Source organism: Electrophorus electricus, chromosome 24 (assembly GCF_013358815.1).
Source record: "Electrophorus electricus isolate fEleEle1 chromosome 24, fEleEle1.pri, whole genome shotgun sequence".
Taxonomy (NCBI): Eukaryota; Metazoa; Chordata; class Actinopteri; order Gymnotiformes; family Gymnotidae; genus Electrophorus; species Electrophorus electricus.
This window is the reverse complement of record NC_049558.1, coordinates 3,668,682-3,686,620: the sequence shown is the minus strand read 5'-3', so window position 1 is coordinate 3,686,620 and position 17,939 is coordinate 3,668,682. Positions and strand designations below refer to the sequence as shown.

The window sequence follows — 17,939 nt, the reverse complement described above, 5'->3', positions numbered from 1 at the left end:
CACAGAATTTGCAGATCTCTGCATGTAAATTGCACCCCTAGTAGTGGTGTCGTGTCAGACGCTTACTGCATCCTCAGACAACTCCCTCTACTGATATGTTGTGTTCTTGGAAGTCTTCAGATCAACCTAGCTCTGGCATTCATTCTACCAACTAAATCTACCAACTAAATCTGCCAACTAAATCTACTAACTTAATCTACTAACTAAATCTACCAATTTAATATACCAACTAAATCTACCAATTTAATCTACTAACTAAATCTACCAATTTAATCTGCTAACTAAATCTACTAACTAAATACATGTCCCAGATGTCATTTGATGCTTTTCAGTGGTTGGATTAAAAAGTGATTCTCTTTGACTCTTTGCTTACCTTTGCATGCAGACTCTTAAGGGACCACTCCCTGCTATATTGAGTTCAGTTTGATCAATGAGTGCTTGTCCTTTACAGAGCACTCCTGACTATAAAGCAAGACAGTTAAAAGAGAAAAAGAAGTCTGCGAGTTTGGGTTTGTTTGGAACCCATAGTAACTACTTTTCAAAACAGACACCGAGTATGTGCAATGTGAACAAAGTATACGCAGTGTATCCTTTGTTTCTGAAGACGTATCAGCATGTGCATGTGCTAGCCTGCAAGAGATATTTTCAGCCTTCCCATGAACTCTGTTAGGAAACCCTGGGCTAACTAACTAATAACTAGGTTAAACTGCAGCTATAATCCATTTAACTTTGGTGCGAATTTTAGATTCTGCAGTATCAGACACATCTATTTTGTATTTCACTATGAAAAAAATGTAAGTGCACTACAGTGCAATAAAAGTAATGTGAGAGTGTTACAACTTTTGTTGTTTTGACCTGGTAGTACCACAGTTCGATGTTAAGTGACACAGTCACTATGCAGAATGTTGGCTTTGTCATTCTCTGTGCCTGCACAGTCAGCTGCTCCATCTTGCCTGACATTGTTAAGTTCACCGGTCCATCGATGCTTCTTAACTCTGTACCATACAGGTGATTTAAAAACAAATGCCACTGTTCTAATCAGCTCAAACCTTTTTCTTAGCTCTGTTATTCATGGACTGAAGATGCAACACTACAAAACTACACAGGAATAAAGCACAACGCCAGCTGTCCAGTTAATGCCATGCGAGCAGGATGGGCTCTTTTCTTGAGCCTTGATCCTCCTAAGGTTTCATCCTCAGTTCCACCCAGGGAGTTTTTCACTGTCACTATTGCCACTAGGGAACAGCTCATTAGGGAACTGGACATTTGTAAAGCTACTTTATGACGAAGCCTGCTGTAAAAAGCACTATATAAAATACATTTGACTTTGACTTTTACTTTTGAGTCCACCAAAATAAGAGTTCTGTGGATAAAAATGCTGATAATTCCTGCACAGTTCAGGTTATGTGGACATACATATTCTCAAAGCAGACAACCTGCACTTTATGTTTCTTTAGTTATTGTTTCATTTCAGGCCCGGTAGGATGCAGTCAAATGCACAAATACATGTGAGTCTCTTGCTATTTACAGGACTGCACTATAGATAGCCTAACTTCATACCCATTGCAATACACAATAAACAGCATCACATAAAATATTCCACAACCTATCATAGTGTATCTACTGTTACTCTATAACTGAATATGATATCTGCAATTTCCTTCAAAAATATAAATCACCACATTGCTGAGGGAGGGTGTGCAGTCCAGACAGGCAGTAGGTGCTATTAGGTATGCACAGATGATAAATTACTACTAGGGATGGATGAGAAGAAACCAAAATTGCCCGTGGAGCAAAAATAAATAGTTTGAATAGTAGAAATGGAAGTTGTGTAGAAAGCAATATATTTCCTTGGCACAGAAACAGATGTTTTCAGTGTGTTCCTCCAGTATCCAAAAGATAGAACTCATGTGAGGTCATGTTAAACTGCTGTTCCACAGTGGAACTTATATGAACTTATATGATAATACAAGCTGTATACCCCATAAAATACCCTGAAAAACATCATTCAAAATGATTATTTCAGAAACACAGGATTAAGAACAAATTTCAGCATTACATGTAAATGATACAGAATACAGGACAGAAAACACATATTTACTCTGTGAAAATACACATATATTTACTCTGTTATGTAAAGTATACAAAATAAAAACTCAAGAAAACAGACTGGACAGACTGTACCATGGACAGACTATCATGGATAGACTTTTCTGTTTCCTCTTTAGAATTCTGATATGACATTTAAATGTTTCTCCTGAAACCTACCACAATTTGACATGATTCTGTGAAAGTCTAATGAAATTCAATACATATTCATAATAAATATATTTATAATGTATTAGAAACATTTAATATAAACATCTTTATTATTAATATACATTTTTTACACTTTTGGACTAATGTGAAAACCTTTCTGGATGTCACACAAAATCCCAATCAGTGTCTTTAGATCTTTAGCTAATGTTACCTTTCATATGACAAAAAAAGGACTTTCCCCACAGAAAAAAACGAAAGACTTTGCTGACTGACGTGCTGTTGGGATATGTATTGCCTGCTAGGTCTATGGAATGAAGAGTGATTATTGGAGGGAGGCTCCCCCCTAGTCCACCAGAGCTCCACCTGTGCCTGAGTGCTGGGAGGAACAGCCTCCGGCCCTCCACCTCTGGGTGGGGGGAAATTAGAAGGTAGCGGCGAGAAGCGTGATAACTGCTTTGTGCAGTGGCCGGGCTGGAGCGCCAGCCCCGGATACAGCCCCGGAGCTTTCCCTGCCGATGAGTGACGTCGGCGCTGCGGGCATCGAAGGCCCGTTGGCCGCGCGGTGATGCTGAGCCAGAGGCGGAGATGTGCCGTGAAGCCTCCGACGTGTCCGGACCGGCCTGCTTCTGCTCCTCCTCCTCCATGCTGCCTGGCTGTCTAACAGACTGCAGGGCTGGGCCGAGCTCCTCCATGCCAATATTGCGCTGCTAACGGTGCATGTAGTTCAGGAAAGGAGGAGCCAAAGGAATGGGTGAGCAGCTGTGCCAAAACGAGCAGAGATGACATGATTCACTGTTCACAGAGTTGACATGACGTGATTCACTGTCCACAGAGTTGTCAATAAATGATTCACAGTCCACAGAGTTGACATGACGTGATTCACTGTCCACAGAGTTGTCAATAAATGATTCACAGTCCACAGAGTTGACATGACGTGATTCACTGTCCACAGAGTTGTCAATAAATGATTCACAGTCCACAGAGATGACATGACGTGAGTCACTGTTCACAGAGCTGACACGACGCGTTTCTGCTCATAACGTCTGCTTCTGCTCAACAAACTTCATGACTGAGGAGATATAGATGTCTCCCCTCGTCCCAAACAATCTTTCAACACTTCTAGCTCTGTGGTCCCTTGAGATCTCTACTGCTGTATTTAACATATAAAAAATAATCAGCATATAGCCTTATATGTTCTGTTCAAACATCCTACAGCATTACACCAAGCTTCTTCACATCGGCGGCGACACATTGGAATGCAGAGTTTCTCAGCTACACCTTGGGCTCTGCAGTGGGTGGCCTGCGTAGCTGCAACTCTCTGGCGAGTCGGCACTCCAGCAGCAAAGCCGTGCGCATCGGCGCCAATCAATCAGGCGGATCACTTACCCGCCTGGGCCATTACCTAATGGAACTGCTCGGCCTATTAGGAGAGTGGACCTGTGGGGATGGCTGTCTGCCCTCCACCCCCACCAATGCCACACCACCCTGCTCTTCCACTTCCCCATACTATCGCTCACATCCGTGACTCAGCTCTTAGTCATCGTCCCTCTCTCGGGACTATTCGTATTCTTGGACCGACTGTTAGCCACAGTGGCGTATCCCCCTATCATGCTTTTAATAAGAGGAAAGATTTGGATAAATGCAAATATATCAGAACATATATCAGAATATCCAACAAAGCCCTCCGTGTGGCTGTAACAAAGTGAGGCTTGTGGACTTCTGCAGTGTTGGGTGGTATTTGCCGTAATTATTCCCCAAATTCTTTTGAAACCTCATCCTGTTCCAAACTTTATTTGTGGCTTATGCTTCTACTTCTTTAAAAGGGAACAATTATTATTGATTGATTTTAAACATCGTTGTCGTCGTTATCATCATCACCTTCTTCATCATCATCATTATTATTATTATTTACAGTCTGCAGAGATGTTTTCATTAGAGCTAATTTACAGTGGCATGGTACAGCAGAGCTATCCCAGCAGACTCATTTCCTAATTGCGAGAGCGTGCACTGTCTGCCTAAGTGCCCTGAAACGAATCTGGCCATAAAGGCACCCTGATCTGTAAATCACGTCCAATGCTCTAACTCTCTTCTGACAAGCCAAAAGACGAACGTCCGTTCCACGTAAGCCCTAACTCTCTGCGCCTTACTCAGCAAAAGGTGCCCATCTATAAAGTGTCAAGTGATTTATATTGCACTGTATGACCCATTAATATGCTGCAGAGAGCAGAGCGAAACCACAGGAAGTGTATTCTTGGGGTGGAGACCTTATCAGCGACTTCCGTTTTCTTGGGCTGTAGAAGTCCGATACGGAGGGAAGAGAATGATACTGCTGCTTGGGGTGTGTTCCTTCTCCTCCTGCGTGCCTGCGTGCTCTCAGTTGGTGGTGATGAAGCTCAGGTGATGTGAGGGCTTCTGCTGACGGTTATCTCACTCCAGGGCAGAGAGGTATCTACTCCTATCAGCAGAAATGGAAACAGGCCTGGTCTGTATACTGGCTGCTTAAAGAGAGTGGAAACCAGCAGGTATCAGGGATCCAACACATGCACAGTCCGAGCTGCACCAGTCACTATATTTGTCACAACAAAACTGGCCAGTTTTTAGTGGGACACTGGACCAAAAATCTGCTATTATTATTATTTTACTATTCTGCCCTCCGCGTTTCGGTTATCTTTCTTCATAATCTATGTATGAACGTTTGATTGTCCAAGTCTCCTTATGCAATGACATAGACTCTGACGTTGAAGCAGATGTTACAAAGTTATTTATAATGGGATAGTGCTAAAGATTAGACTGTACCCTAAGTCATGTACAATAGGTGTGTGAGAGTGTCAGTCTGGAGTCTACCATCAGACGCCACAGTGCTCGCCACAGTGTGTCCAGATGGGCTGTGTTTGCACAGTTGTTTACAGTGCCGGCAGTCCAGGGGAAATGTGGCACCTCTGGTCAGACATGAGATAATGCTATCTCCACCCGTGTACTGGAATGCAGCAATTTGCCATGCAATTACTTGCCCCTAAAGGGGGAGGAAAAACACTCAGTGAAGAGAGAGCAGAGAGAGAAGTTCAGCATTGCAGACCAATGCCCCATCACCATCCCAACCTGCACAACATCTGCTGTGTGCAGCCCGTGCCTTCTGTCCGACCTTCTGCTCCCTCTCAGTCTCATTCACACACACACACACACACACACACACACGCACACGCACACACACACACGCACACACACGCGCACACACGCACACACACGCGCACACACACACACGCACACACACACACGCACACACACATGCGCACACACACGCGCACACACACACACGCGCGCGCGCGCGCACACATGCACGCACATGCGCACGTGCAGACGCACACGCACACACACACGCACACACACGCGCGCACACACACACGCACACGCACACACGCACACACACACGCGCACACACACACGCGCACACACACACGCACACACACACACGCACGCACACACGCATGCACACGCGTGCCCAGCCAACTCTTCAGCAGTCTGCGCCTCTACTCACTGAGCTAACGGGCTCCGCGGTGACACCCACTCCCGTACGGTTATGCGTCTGCAGCTGCTGTATCACTGCAGGTCTCCCTTGCACACACGTCTGCAATTTGCTTCTGCTGGCTCGAGGAACAAGAAGCTCAGTTTCAGGTTCTCTCACATCCTCCGATTGAAAACAGGCCTCTGTGCTCCGTGCATGTAGGGAGGGTTCGTTCAGCACCACAGCAGAGCACATCGCACCTACGGTGTGAGTTCAGCAGTGCCATCCAGTGGTTCACGTGTTGACTGTGATGGCATACAGCTCTCCCATATACATCTTAACTGCCCATTGTGGGAGGCTGCAGTGATGCTATCAAATCACTAACAGAACCATTACATAACTGTGTTGATATATAGAGCTGTTGGCATGCACAATGCAGTCCGCCAGGTGAAAAGCTGAAAACGTCCTTTCTCCGTATCAGCCATGATACAGAAGGTGCCGCTGAGATATTGTGTCATGCTCCATGGAGAATGAACAGTGATGAAGAGGTTGATGGATGATAATGTACTATGAGGACGTAATTTATCCCCCCCTTCAACTGTTACAATGATAAAAGAGTGTAGGTGCTGCGGAAAACAGGATGTTGCAGAGAGAGAGAGAGAGAGAGAGAAAGAGAGTGGGAGAGAGAGAGAGAACAGTTTTTGTGCTGTTTTGAGGGCTGGCCAAGACTGCCAGGTGGAGGAACACTGTCTCCATGTTTTGAAAGGACACGGATGCCATGCAGGGGAGTGCTGGGGGTGGCTGTCACTCTGCTCGCAGCCCAAGGCCTGATAAAAGGAGAAATGCTGTCGTCACTAAGAAAGGGAGGAAAATTAGCAAAGGAGGCAAAACAGAAGGGTGTCGATAAACCTACGACTGTGTGTGTGTGTGTGTGTGTGTGTGTGTGTGTGTGTGTGTGTGTGTGTGTGCGTGCGAGTGTGTGCGATAACTAAATGACAAAGGGTGGTGCAGACTGCTTTCTGAATTATAGCACTTAATTAACACTCATTTGCAAACATACACTCAGATACCAACATTTAATACTTGTAATATGTCTAATAAATGACACATTTTTGGCTTACATTAGCCAAATTCTGATACATTGTGTCTCGCTGACCCTGGGAGGACATAGGAGGCTGGTAGTGAAGTGAAGAGCATGAAGGCAGCTAATAGGCAGGCCAGAGGGAACATGTCTTGATGAGATTAACTATAAACAATGGTGGCATATCTCTAGAGGTTACACTTTGACAAAAACTCTCTTCCAGCATCTTCTGCAAGTGTGCTGCTTGTTAAAGCTTGTTTATTTCTGAAACTCTTTTGTGGTGAAATATTTGTGGGCAATGAAAGGCTGTTGGGGAGTCTTGGTTGTAGAGAAACGTGATAGTTCCTGTGATGGTTAAAGCCCTCCCTTTTGTGGCAGAGATGCCGACATCTTCCTTACGAATTTCAGGAGTGTTTGTGGCCCTTATACTATCAGTGCTTTCACACCCTCTCCTGCGCTGACTTTCTTATGCATGGAGTGAAGCTGTTTTCTCCCATAGCAGTAAACTTTCAGGTAGGTTTTAAGCTAGTATGAGCAATTTTATGAGTGGCAATTTTTCTTAAATGAGGTCAGTTACAATGGGCTTTATGTGGGCTGTATGCATAATGCTACCTTGGAGACAGAAAAGGAAAGTGTGTGTGTGTGTGTAAAGCTCCAGTCTAAGAGCAATAGAATGAGATTTGTGTAACTGGCTGTGTAAGAGCTTGTGTCTGCGCACTGCATCCAGTCCTCTCGCTCACAGGAGTTCAGACGATGGACTCTGGGACCCCATGACTCCCAACTAAACTGCAGCAGACTGTAGCAATTTTATCATATAACCGGAAGCTTGCTGATGTGGTTTGTTAAATATATTTGTAGTAATATCAAAGGAGATTGTTATGATGGAGTTAAGAAGCGAGCTACTCGGCTGCAATGTAGTTACAGTTCTTAAGTTACAATCTTCCAATGTATTGATGATAGAATCAATGTTAAAGTCATTAGGTTTCGCTCAAAATGAAACCACACTGATATAAAAACATAGTAGTACAGTTGATTAAAGGAGCAATAAGTCCCTTTCCCAAAGATTCTTCTTTACATTATGAAATACTCATTATACTGACACCTAGTGGCCTGGATGTTTCAGAGACCCTGTACTAAATCTATTTTAAATATGGCCACCTCCATGTGGGGGAGCTCCTCTATGGAGCATAAACTGGTTCATTGGAGAACTACAAAGCAATTTAATTCTTCATCTTGTGTGAGCCACAGTGTACAGAAAACAAATGTAAAATAACAAATAACCACTTTCATAAATATTGTTTGCTACCTTTTGGTGGTAAGTGACATTGCTCCTATAAATTCGAGATTTACAACTTACACTAGAGGCCCATCTTCAGGCATTATCTGTAGATCAATGATTAAAACAAGTACAAATGGGAATTAGGGATTACGTTGTCTACAAATATATCAGTCTGTCTTCGGATCCCTTACCCTGTCATTTTCCAAGAATAGACGGATGGCTAGTTAAATTACAGCTTTACAAGAGTGGAAATTTACGCGCCGTCTGCTTCCGAGGAGCTCCAGCACGCACACATGGCAACGTTTATGCATTTTCCGTATAACAATCATTAGACAGCCGTATTTTCCCCCCATCATAGCGTATTTGTCTCCGTGACAAACCAAATTTGAAGACCTAAATGGAATATACGCCTGTGCAAAATAAACAGCAGTGTTCCCTTTAGCCGCCTGTCCTTTGCACCCCTGCTTTAACGTAGCCAACGCAGTGTTAGCGCCGGTGAAAAGTTGCTCTGATATCCTGCAGAGGTAAACCGGGTTCCCTGCTGCTCTCCGACCAGCCTTTCCAAAGGGTGGCGTTTTGCACCACTCTCCGCCAACCCCTACAACCCCTCCGTCAGTCTTATCAGCAATTCAGATTGCATGCAAATCAGAAGCGTCATTCTCCGAGCACCGAGGGTGGGAGGGGGGCAGAGGAGCCCGGTGGCGATGAACATTCCTTGGAAAACAATCCTGCCCCTTTCTTCTCTTCCAGCCGCTTCGCTGGGAAGTAAGCGCGCAAACCAGATGCGTGCGACCTAAACGCACCAAAGAGCGCTGCATACTGCAGTAAACTCGGAGCAAAGTCAGGCAGGCTTCGCGCAGCAGGGGTGTTGCAGATAGATGGTGTTTTTAAAAAGAAAAGTCTACAACCGTTAACAACGAATTTGCCACTTTCGGGGTTTTTTTTTTTCTGTGTGTGACAATGAGCTCACGGCGACGAGAGACGTTTCACTTGCTCGGGTGGGCGCTCGTAGTGGTCGCGCTTTTGGCTCAGTGTGGCCATGGAAGTTGTCCGGAGAAAAAACTGGAGGAAAGAGAAGAGGAAGCTAATATTGTTTTAACCGGAACCGTGGAGGAAATCATGAACATGGACCCGGTCCACAACACTTACTCTTGCAAGGTGAGACTCACCAAGCTTGGAGAGATCAGTACTGCGTGCCCTGCAGTTTGCAAACCGATCAGTGGGGAAAAGTAACGTTGAACGGCACAGCTTTCTGTTCAACACGCCGTGTCGTGTTTTATCGAAAGATTTACATCTGTGCATGAAATCTGTTATTAAACTCGTCGTACAGAAGGTTACACATTAATCCAGCAGTAAAACATATATGTTAACGCTGGTTAAGGAGCGGACACCTGTCAGACATTCACTCTACCGATGCTTTGTTGGTATTACATATGTTATCATGGATAGTTATGGACAGGAAAGTTAATACACAAAAATTCAATTTCGACATCACTGGGTCAAAGGATAATTAGTAGCACGGCCCACGTATTCGATGCAGCATGTGATGCTCTGGCGTGTCAAACTGCTCACTGACACTTGGGACATCTGAGTACGATTATAAACGCCTCCGCACGCTTAGAGAAACATGCAGTATGACACCAGGTCGTGTCAGTAGGCTCTGTTTGTGCTCAGAGTAATTGGTGTACCCTTCTGCTGTATGTTTAACGAGAAGACTTCGATACGTCTTAATTTAGTGAAAAGAGCAGTTTGTCCATGCCTAAATTACTATGGTTTTTGCTAGATTTACTGAAAAAACAACTCCTGACTCAAGTCTCTTGTGTAACTGATAACTAACTCGAAGAACTCATAAGGTCCCCCTGAGAGAAATGTGCTGACTGAGTTTGCCCCAAGGACCAGTGGCATGAACTTCCATAAAATATGACAAACAGCATGTATTACTCCCTTTCCTCTACTCGAATGAGATGACTAATAAAAAAAAAATAAATAAAAACTGCAAATGTAATTGCTTTGTGCTGCAGTAAGTGATTGTTGCACTGGAGTGCAGCGAGAGCTGTTTTGACCAGAGCGTTTCTCTTCTCTGCTCTCTGCCGCGTCTGCAGGTACGGGTGTGGCGCTACCTGAAAGGCAAGCCTATGGTCAGGGGAGGTCTGCTTCTGGACGGCGGGAACAAGGTGATGATCGGTGGCTTCGGCGACCCGGGCATCTGCGACAACCAGGTAGCCACCGGCGACACGCGCATCTTCTTCGTGAACGTGGCCCCTGAGGACATGTGGCCGACCCACAAGAACGAGCTGATGCTCAGCTCCAGCCTGATGAGGATTACGCTGCGCAATCTGGAGCAGGTGGAGCTCTGCGTGGAAGGTGAGCGGAGCTGCCTCCTCTGTGTGGAGGATAGGGGATGTGAGGCATGTGTGATGACTGCTCTGCTCATGAATGGTGCACGCTTTTATGCGTCACCTGTCGTTGCTGTCGGATCGACACGATGAAGAGTAGCTGAGAGCTGAGTTTATTAACTGTGATGACTGTGGTTTTTCAAATGGTGCCCCAAAGTGAAAACTCTTATTTTGCTTTATAACACTACAGAGGTGCATTTGTTAAAACAGTACATTTTCTGAAGCCTGGGGCATAAAAAGTGCTGTGTATCATGTGCACGCCAAACAACACCATCGGCATTCAGGTAAGACAGACCAGGGTGTGTCTGTTTCAGATAGAGCCGCCCCAGGGCTCCTGACTACCCCGAGTGAAAGGCCAGTCCTCCAGGGTACTCTTCTCTGAAATCAGAGTGGGCTACTAAAAATCTTCTGCCTTCTGTTGCCTCTCTCTCTCTCTCTCTCTCTCTCTCTCTCTCTCTCTCTCTCTCCCCCTTTATCGCTCTCTCTCTCTCTCTCTCTCTCTCTCTCTCTCTCCCCCTCTATCGCTCTCTCTCTCTCTCTCTCTCTCTCTCTCTCTTTTTCTCTCTCTTTCTGTTTCTTTTTTCCTGTAGCAGTGCTGTTCTTGTTCTCATGTTTGAAACGCCTGGAGCTAATGTAGTTGAAGGGGCTGGCTGCTAAATTTATCTGAACAGAAGCTCCAGCGGCGGATTGGGCCGAGCGCTGAAGGAAATAGACGTCCAAGAGTGAATGAATAAATCAGGAGCGTCCAATGGTCAGACTTAAAATAGTTTTTCAAGTGCGTCCCTAGTCGACTGGAGAGGGTAAATGGGCTATGCAATGCAGCTGTAGCCTTAAACCTAGTCAAAGATTCTCAAAAGTGAACACGTGCTCGAGGGGACCGTTCACGCACCAGTGGACTCACCTCCCGTGAGCACACGGTCGCAGGTAGGACACTAGTGATCGACCTGCCGCGACCTCCGCGTGGGCCGATGTGTTTTCGCCACCGAGACGCTCGGATGCGGATTTGGTCTTGAAACGCCAGCAGTGTAGCACTGAGAGAAGCCCTGGCAGAGATAAAGAGCAGAGCAGCACCAGGCCCCTAGCCCCGCTTGGCAGGTGACTTCTATACTTCTCCATCCTTTGCAGTGTTCCTCAGAATTTGGCACAAACATGAAAATTCCTCTTTTTGTCTGTCCGCTGTCTGGGTGAGAAATGGTCTTCTGCAAGCCTGTTTCTTCTTCTTCTTCTTATGTTTTGTTTTTTTTCTAATTTAGCCAGTACATTTGTTACAAATGCCTCAAAGAAATCTGAAACAGATTTGACTGTTACATTACAAAAAGTGACTGATGATGAGCTAGTGGGGGAAAAAATCTCTATCGATGGATTTAGTTATTTCCTTATTTACTTTTGGTTTGATAGTTAAATATTTGTTGTCATTAGAGACCAGCTGTGTATTTGCAGGGCCGATAGTTTGGTTTCAGCTTTTGTAATCAGCTCGGGCTGCTGAAGTGTTTGGTCTGAAGCACACTTGGCGTGTTTGTACTGATATATTCTAAAAGTGATGGTGTTCTGAAAGTGCTGAGGCTCACAGAGCTTGAAGTGGTTCTTGGCGCGGTCGGTGTTTGTGTGGGTCGAAAGGAATAAGGAATGTTGTTATTGATCATTTATTTTAAAAAGAGCAGAATCTTGAGGAATTATTTTTTCCCTTGACAGATACTTGGATCCAGGTCTCGTGCATAGATTCCGGCTGAGAATGAGGGAATGCGTGTGTGTGTGTGTGTGTGTGTGTGTGTGTGTGTGTGTGTGTGTGTGTGTGTGTGTGTGTGTGTGTGCGCACGTTTGTGGTAGGTGGGTGTGTGTCTGTGGGCGGGTGGGCACTCACAAGACCGTACCTGCAGGCCCGTCTATATCCTCCCCTCACTCCTCACATCTGACAGTTCAGATTGCGCGGTGTAATGAAGGGATTCCTTGCCGGCCTTGGGAACAGCGCTGTCAGAGACGAAAGAACAAAGGCCTCCGTTGACGGAGAAAATCCCACCGATGCGCTCAGGAAAAGGGGGAAAGGAGATAGAGGGCAAAGGCAGAGCAAGGAATACCAGACGCAGGTGTTGACTGGAACGCCGAGGATGTTTTGCTTGGTCCTTCTTGCCATGGGAGTGTGACAGAGGCCCAGAGCAGAGGCACGGGGAAGGTGTGTTCTCACGCTCTCTCTTTGTGGCCTTCCCATGGGCAGGGCACCTCCAGAGGGGTGCTCAGCCTCTGTGTTTGTTAGCCCCTAAAAACATCCATGACCCTTCAGGCCTGTCTCACTACCTCACAAACGGCATACGTTACGCCTGGGTGTGTGGCTCTGTTTAAAAACACACTCTGCTTTCTGTTTTAATGCAATGCACAAAGACAGTGGTCTGAGCTGAGAAAGACTTCTAAGTCATGCAAAAGATTTTGCTCTAAATTGTTTAGTTTTTTTTAATATAGCACATGCTATGTACAAAAAACAAGGACAGGGGATACTGCTGGTGACCTCTGAGATAAAGGCACAGGTGAACAGGCCAACATAACCTGCGTTACTAAAGCATGCACAAGATCATTCTTTTGTTGTTTGGCCCTTATCTTAGAGTGAGCAGAGATGCTTCTGTAAACCCAATCAAACATAACAAATGAGAAAAAAACGAACCCTCAAAGGTGGTTGCTAAGCAGGCTCATAGATGCCTTTATATTAAGCGGTGCACTGAGTGCCAGAGTCAACCACTGCAAAGTGCATCAGTAAGAACCAGCAAAGCGTCCTATTTTGGGGAGGAGAGGAAGAGGCCCGTTTCAGTTTGGCCTATTGGCGTGAGGGCTAATCGCTTAGCACTGGGCAGGTGGTCTGTGGTAATGATGAACGTATATGATTTGCAGTGGAATGCGATGTGTGTGTGTGTGTGTGTGTGTGTGTGTGTGTGTGTGTGTGTGTGTGTGTGTGTGTGTGTGGCCTCCCTCCCCGACACTCTTGTGCTCTCGGCCTGAGGAAGTACTCTCCTTTGTTCGTGCTGTTTGTGTAAGGAGGAGATTAGGAATGCGTCTGACTCCTTACTGCGCAAAGGTTGGCCCCTCAGTTAGGCTTCCACGGCCCTGAGCAGGTAATGATTAATGCATAAGGAATAGTGGAGGTGAAGGACTTTCTCTGTTCCATGTTAATATCTCTCGCTATAAGACCCATCTACACAGGCTCCTCTTATCTAGTGGCTTTACTCCGAGTCCCACTATGTTATTTTGGACTGATCTCTCTTTTAGTCCATAGATTTCCAATAGTATATCAGAAGATTTGGGAAATTGGTCTACAGGGAATGTAACTGCTAATAGCAGTTTAGCAGAAGTATTCCGACAAGGTATCAAACAGGAAACCGCTCGGATGTCACCTGGATGTGATGGCTAGCGCTCTGTAGTGGAGCGTTAGTGCCAGCTTCACATATGAGGACAACTAGCCTAAACAGAGCAAACAGACTGTGGAGACCAGCAGAGGCTGTCATGGTTTCCTTTTCCTGTACAACGTTTAAGCTACCATTTATGAGCTTAACAGGAGATGGCAGTTTGCCTGACTGTTACTAGCTGACATTAGAGAATATTATTTGTACTTTAAATGTGAATATGGCAGAGGAGTTTCATTGAATATTTTATCGCGCAGGCCGACACCTATAAGAGAAATCATGAGATGTGATTTGTTCCCGTGGGATTCTTCTCGGAACGGCACCTCCCTGGAGCTGTCTGCGTGGAAAACGGTTGATGGGGGTGCAAGGTAGGGGTGGAGAAGTACAGGGTGTGTGTGTGTGTGTGTGTGTGTGTGTGTGTGTGTGTGTGTGTGTGTGTGGAGTTGCCAGATTGAAAGAAAATGGCAAGGAAAAAGATAATTAGAGTGCAGAAGAGAAAACCAACCGAGTGACAAAGGCGAGAAATTACACCTGTTTGCCAGCTTCTCAGAATCTGTCGAGTTATTACATTTTTAAGATTTTAATTAAAGTCCTGAAAGTGGGCTGCCTGCTCAGAATAATGATGAAGGACTCTGAATATGAAGGAAGCCATGAATGGAGAAGAGGCAGACGTGTTCCTCTCTGGATTGCCCTCATTCTCCTTGTGAAGTGAGAAATGTGACAGATATAGACCGGACTGATCTCTGAACCAGGCCACGCAACTGTTTATTCCATATGCCACGACATTTCGTTCCAGTTCAGTGTAATTCAAAATATTTTTGGAATTTAGACCCTGTCACCCTGTGGTTAGTCACTGATATATTCGTGCACAGGTGACTAATGTTTTTGTCAGAAGATGAAGTGTGTAACCCTAATTTTGCATTAGTAGACTTTTGGAATTCTGTCACCACAACTCGCACCATTGGACACAGAGTTCTTTAAATGCTTTCCTCATAAATGTTATACATTTATAGGATTTGGCTGAAATCTCTTGCTGTCCTCACCTTGGAGTTTAGCACCTCTGATTCTTAACTATAGCAAAAAGGGTGAGTCAGTAGGAACTATACATTTGTCACTCTTCCCAGGGTGTGAATGGGAGATGGACCAAAAAACCCTGCTGGTTCCAAACCCCTAGGGCTGAACGGCGGCCAATGCGGGGTGTAGGATATGGATTCCTTGATATCTGTGACAGCATTCCAGCTAGGATGCAGTGTGAAAGAGTGCACAGCTGTTAAAGACACTATGGCTATAGGCCAAGAGTTTAAGGATTCCCAGGGAAAATATTATTTTCCTCAGATGAGGTTTGGATATTGGTCATCAGCTTAATATATAGACTCTTGTTTTTGAAAAAAGGGCTGCTGATTATTTTGAAAACTTAAAATAACAGAGCTTTTGTGCCTATGGGCTGTGTGTTGAAGATAATCCAAATAAACATGACAGCAGATCTTTAGTGTACATGCTTGAAAGAGTTCAGTGTCTGTTTTTTGCTTTGTTTTAAGTAATGCTCTGGTTTACTTCAATTTTTGTTCCTGCGCCCAGTGAAGTAACGTCTCGCATAGATGGTGAAACGTCAACGTGAAATACTTACTGCGGCTTTGCTAAAAATGAATTAAGAAATGTAATTAGTTAAAGAAAAAAAAAATTAAATGAGAAAAAGCATATAGTATTTGTGGCAAAAAAAAACCCTGAACTAGAAGAGAATCTTAAGTTATATTAAGAAATAGTAAATTAAGCAATGACTAGAGATCAAGCGTTCCCTCAGGGACGTACAATCCAATCTCACAATTTGATTGGTCAATTAATTGGTGTTGTTCCTAGGTGGTCAGGAGAGGCATTATTATGTGGGGGGCTTTTAAGTCTGATGGAATGTCCTCTGCCGCCTAGGGTGTAAAAAAACATCTCATGCAGATGGATGAAACTGCATGATAATGGCTTGAGTGCAGTTTAATTTGCCCCCTGAGACTGTAAACAGGAAGAATGCCATCACATGCATCTGCTGGACGCTGAGCTGGGCCGACTTGACCTGCCGCTGGTAAATGTTTAAACTGAACCTGCTGGGCTGGTTTCCTGCTCTCCTACGTGCTTATTGGGGTCACTCAGGCACCTGCCACGCCCCCTTTTATCTTGGCTGTCCATAAAGCACCCAGCCTCATTTAAAACAGCTCTGTTTCAAAGCCGACCACAGCACGTTCCAGCACTGTCTTAATGGTCCAGCGCTGTGTGGGCTCGTCGAACACGCTGCCCTGGGTTCAGCTTTTGTGTCCCTGTTTACTGCATGTCAGCATGCTCTATCTACTGGACGTGAGGTTTCCCAGATTCTGCTATCTACAGGACGTTGGCGTTGTTTGCTGGTGGCAGGGGCCCGGGGCCTCTGGGGACGGTGGAGCAGGGATGTGAGCTCCTTCTCGCGCCCTTTTGCTGTACTGCCTTGCTTCCTCTCGTCCCTGATGCACTGGGCACTGGTGTCCTCTCTTGGGAACCCTGTCAGGAAGCTGTCAAGGGTCCCTTCGACTTCTGTCATGTGGCCACATCTCAGTGGCTCATGACCGAGTGAGTGATCTACTATATATTCACTTGCTTGCTGTGAATTTGCTTGCTAACTGCATTGTTTACAAGAAAAACAACTGGGATGCTTTCGTGTTGTTTTTAATTGTTGCAATAGCATCGCTTTAATGAACTCCCCCCCCCCCCCCAATCGCTCTCCCAAGCCATTACGCTGCTGTTAGCTAATGACTCTTTAGTTTTATCTCTCTGACGGCCAGTCGCACGGTCTGTTTCTCATTGCGTGTGCGGATGTGCGCTGCAGAATGTGCCCCTAGCGTTCCTGTCGCCCCCTGTGTCACCAGGCCACTGCCAAGCACACCTGTAATTATGCTGGAATCTGGGCTGGAAAGCCACCAGTAGAATAAGCCCCAGGTGTAGCAGTGAGGCCAGTAGAGCAGACCTGAACTGCTTCACCCGAACTCTACCTGCAAACTCCGCTACAGGGCCTGGATTAAGTCGTCGTGTCCAGACCTGCTCAGATGACCCGATTAATGTATATTTTATCAGCTCGTACTCACTCCTGTATATCCTTTAGATATAACCTAGCAGCCACCAGGCTAGTTACATACCGATCACATTTGGTGTAACGTTGCTGGACGTTCCTCAGGTTTGGACATTTTGGAGGGTGTAAGCGATTGCAGGAGGGAGTGAGGTGGGCCAGTGTGGGGGTGCCGGGGAGCGGACAGCGGCGCTCCCTGGATAGCGGCTCCTGTCTCTCGGGGGAGCACGGCCAGCCAGCCATTCTACGGCTGTGCTCCGCTCCTGCCGCATGAGCCCGGAGCTGAGGGATTTGTCTGGCTTGAGTAAAGTCATCCGGCAGTCCTGTTTTTTTAGCTAACAATGGCAAGGAAGTGCTGGTTTTCGGAGGCAAACAGAGATATCTGGCTCAGGGCATCTGCCACACAGTCACACACACGCATACCGTGTGTTCATGTGTGTGCGTGTGCGCAAATATGTGTGTGTGCGTGCATACACAAACACACACACACATACACACTCACTTTAAGGGCTGCTGTTTTTAAAGTCTTTATTTGTTTATTTTACAAATGACACTTGACTGAATTCTTTTGTGTCCTATCCACTTTTCTCTCTCTCGCTCACTCTCTCTGCCCCTCCATCTATTTTTTTTCACGTTCACAAAGACGAACGCAGTGGGAATTGCTTGCCCACTGTGTGGGACTGTCAGTTTGTGTGAAACAGTGGTCTGTGGAGAGGAAGGCCCTCATTACTACCCAGTTATTATGGAGCACAGCACAGGGAATGGTGCAGACTTAAAAGTACAACAGGCTTTGTGCCTTTGGACCAAACTTTACCTTTTTGCTCACAGTGATTTTTGGCTATTGCTCATAATTTGCAGGGTGGTTAGTGCTTATGTATGATTTACTGAGGTTTTAAGACCAATTTTTGTTCTGTGCAATACAAAAAATTAAACGAATATAAAAACTGTGTTACC

General features: G+C 45.5%; 1 protein-coding gene across 4 annotated transcripts in view; it reads left to right on the top strand.

Annotated features, from left to right (window-relative positions):
* Window positions 1-8,667: 8,667 nt before the first annotated feature.
* agrn (agrin) overlaps window positions 8,668-17,939 on the top strand; it is a 154,630-nt gene continuing 145,358 nt past the window's right edge. For all 4 annotated transcript variants that reach the window (XM_035522440.1, XM_035522436.1, XM_035522437.1 and 1 more), the window contains exons 1-2: window positions 8,668-9,279; window positions 10,224-10,485. In XM_035522440.1, the coding sequence (XP_035378333.1) occupies window positions 9,082-9,279; window positions 10,224-10,485 (460 nt within the window). In that variant the 5' untranslated portion in view covers window positions 8,668-9,081. The remainder of the gene's footprint in view (window positions 9,280-10,223; window positions 10,486-17,939) is intronic.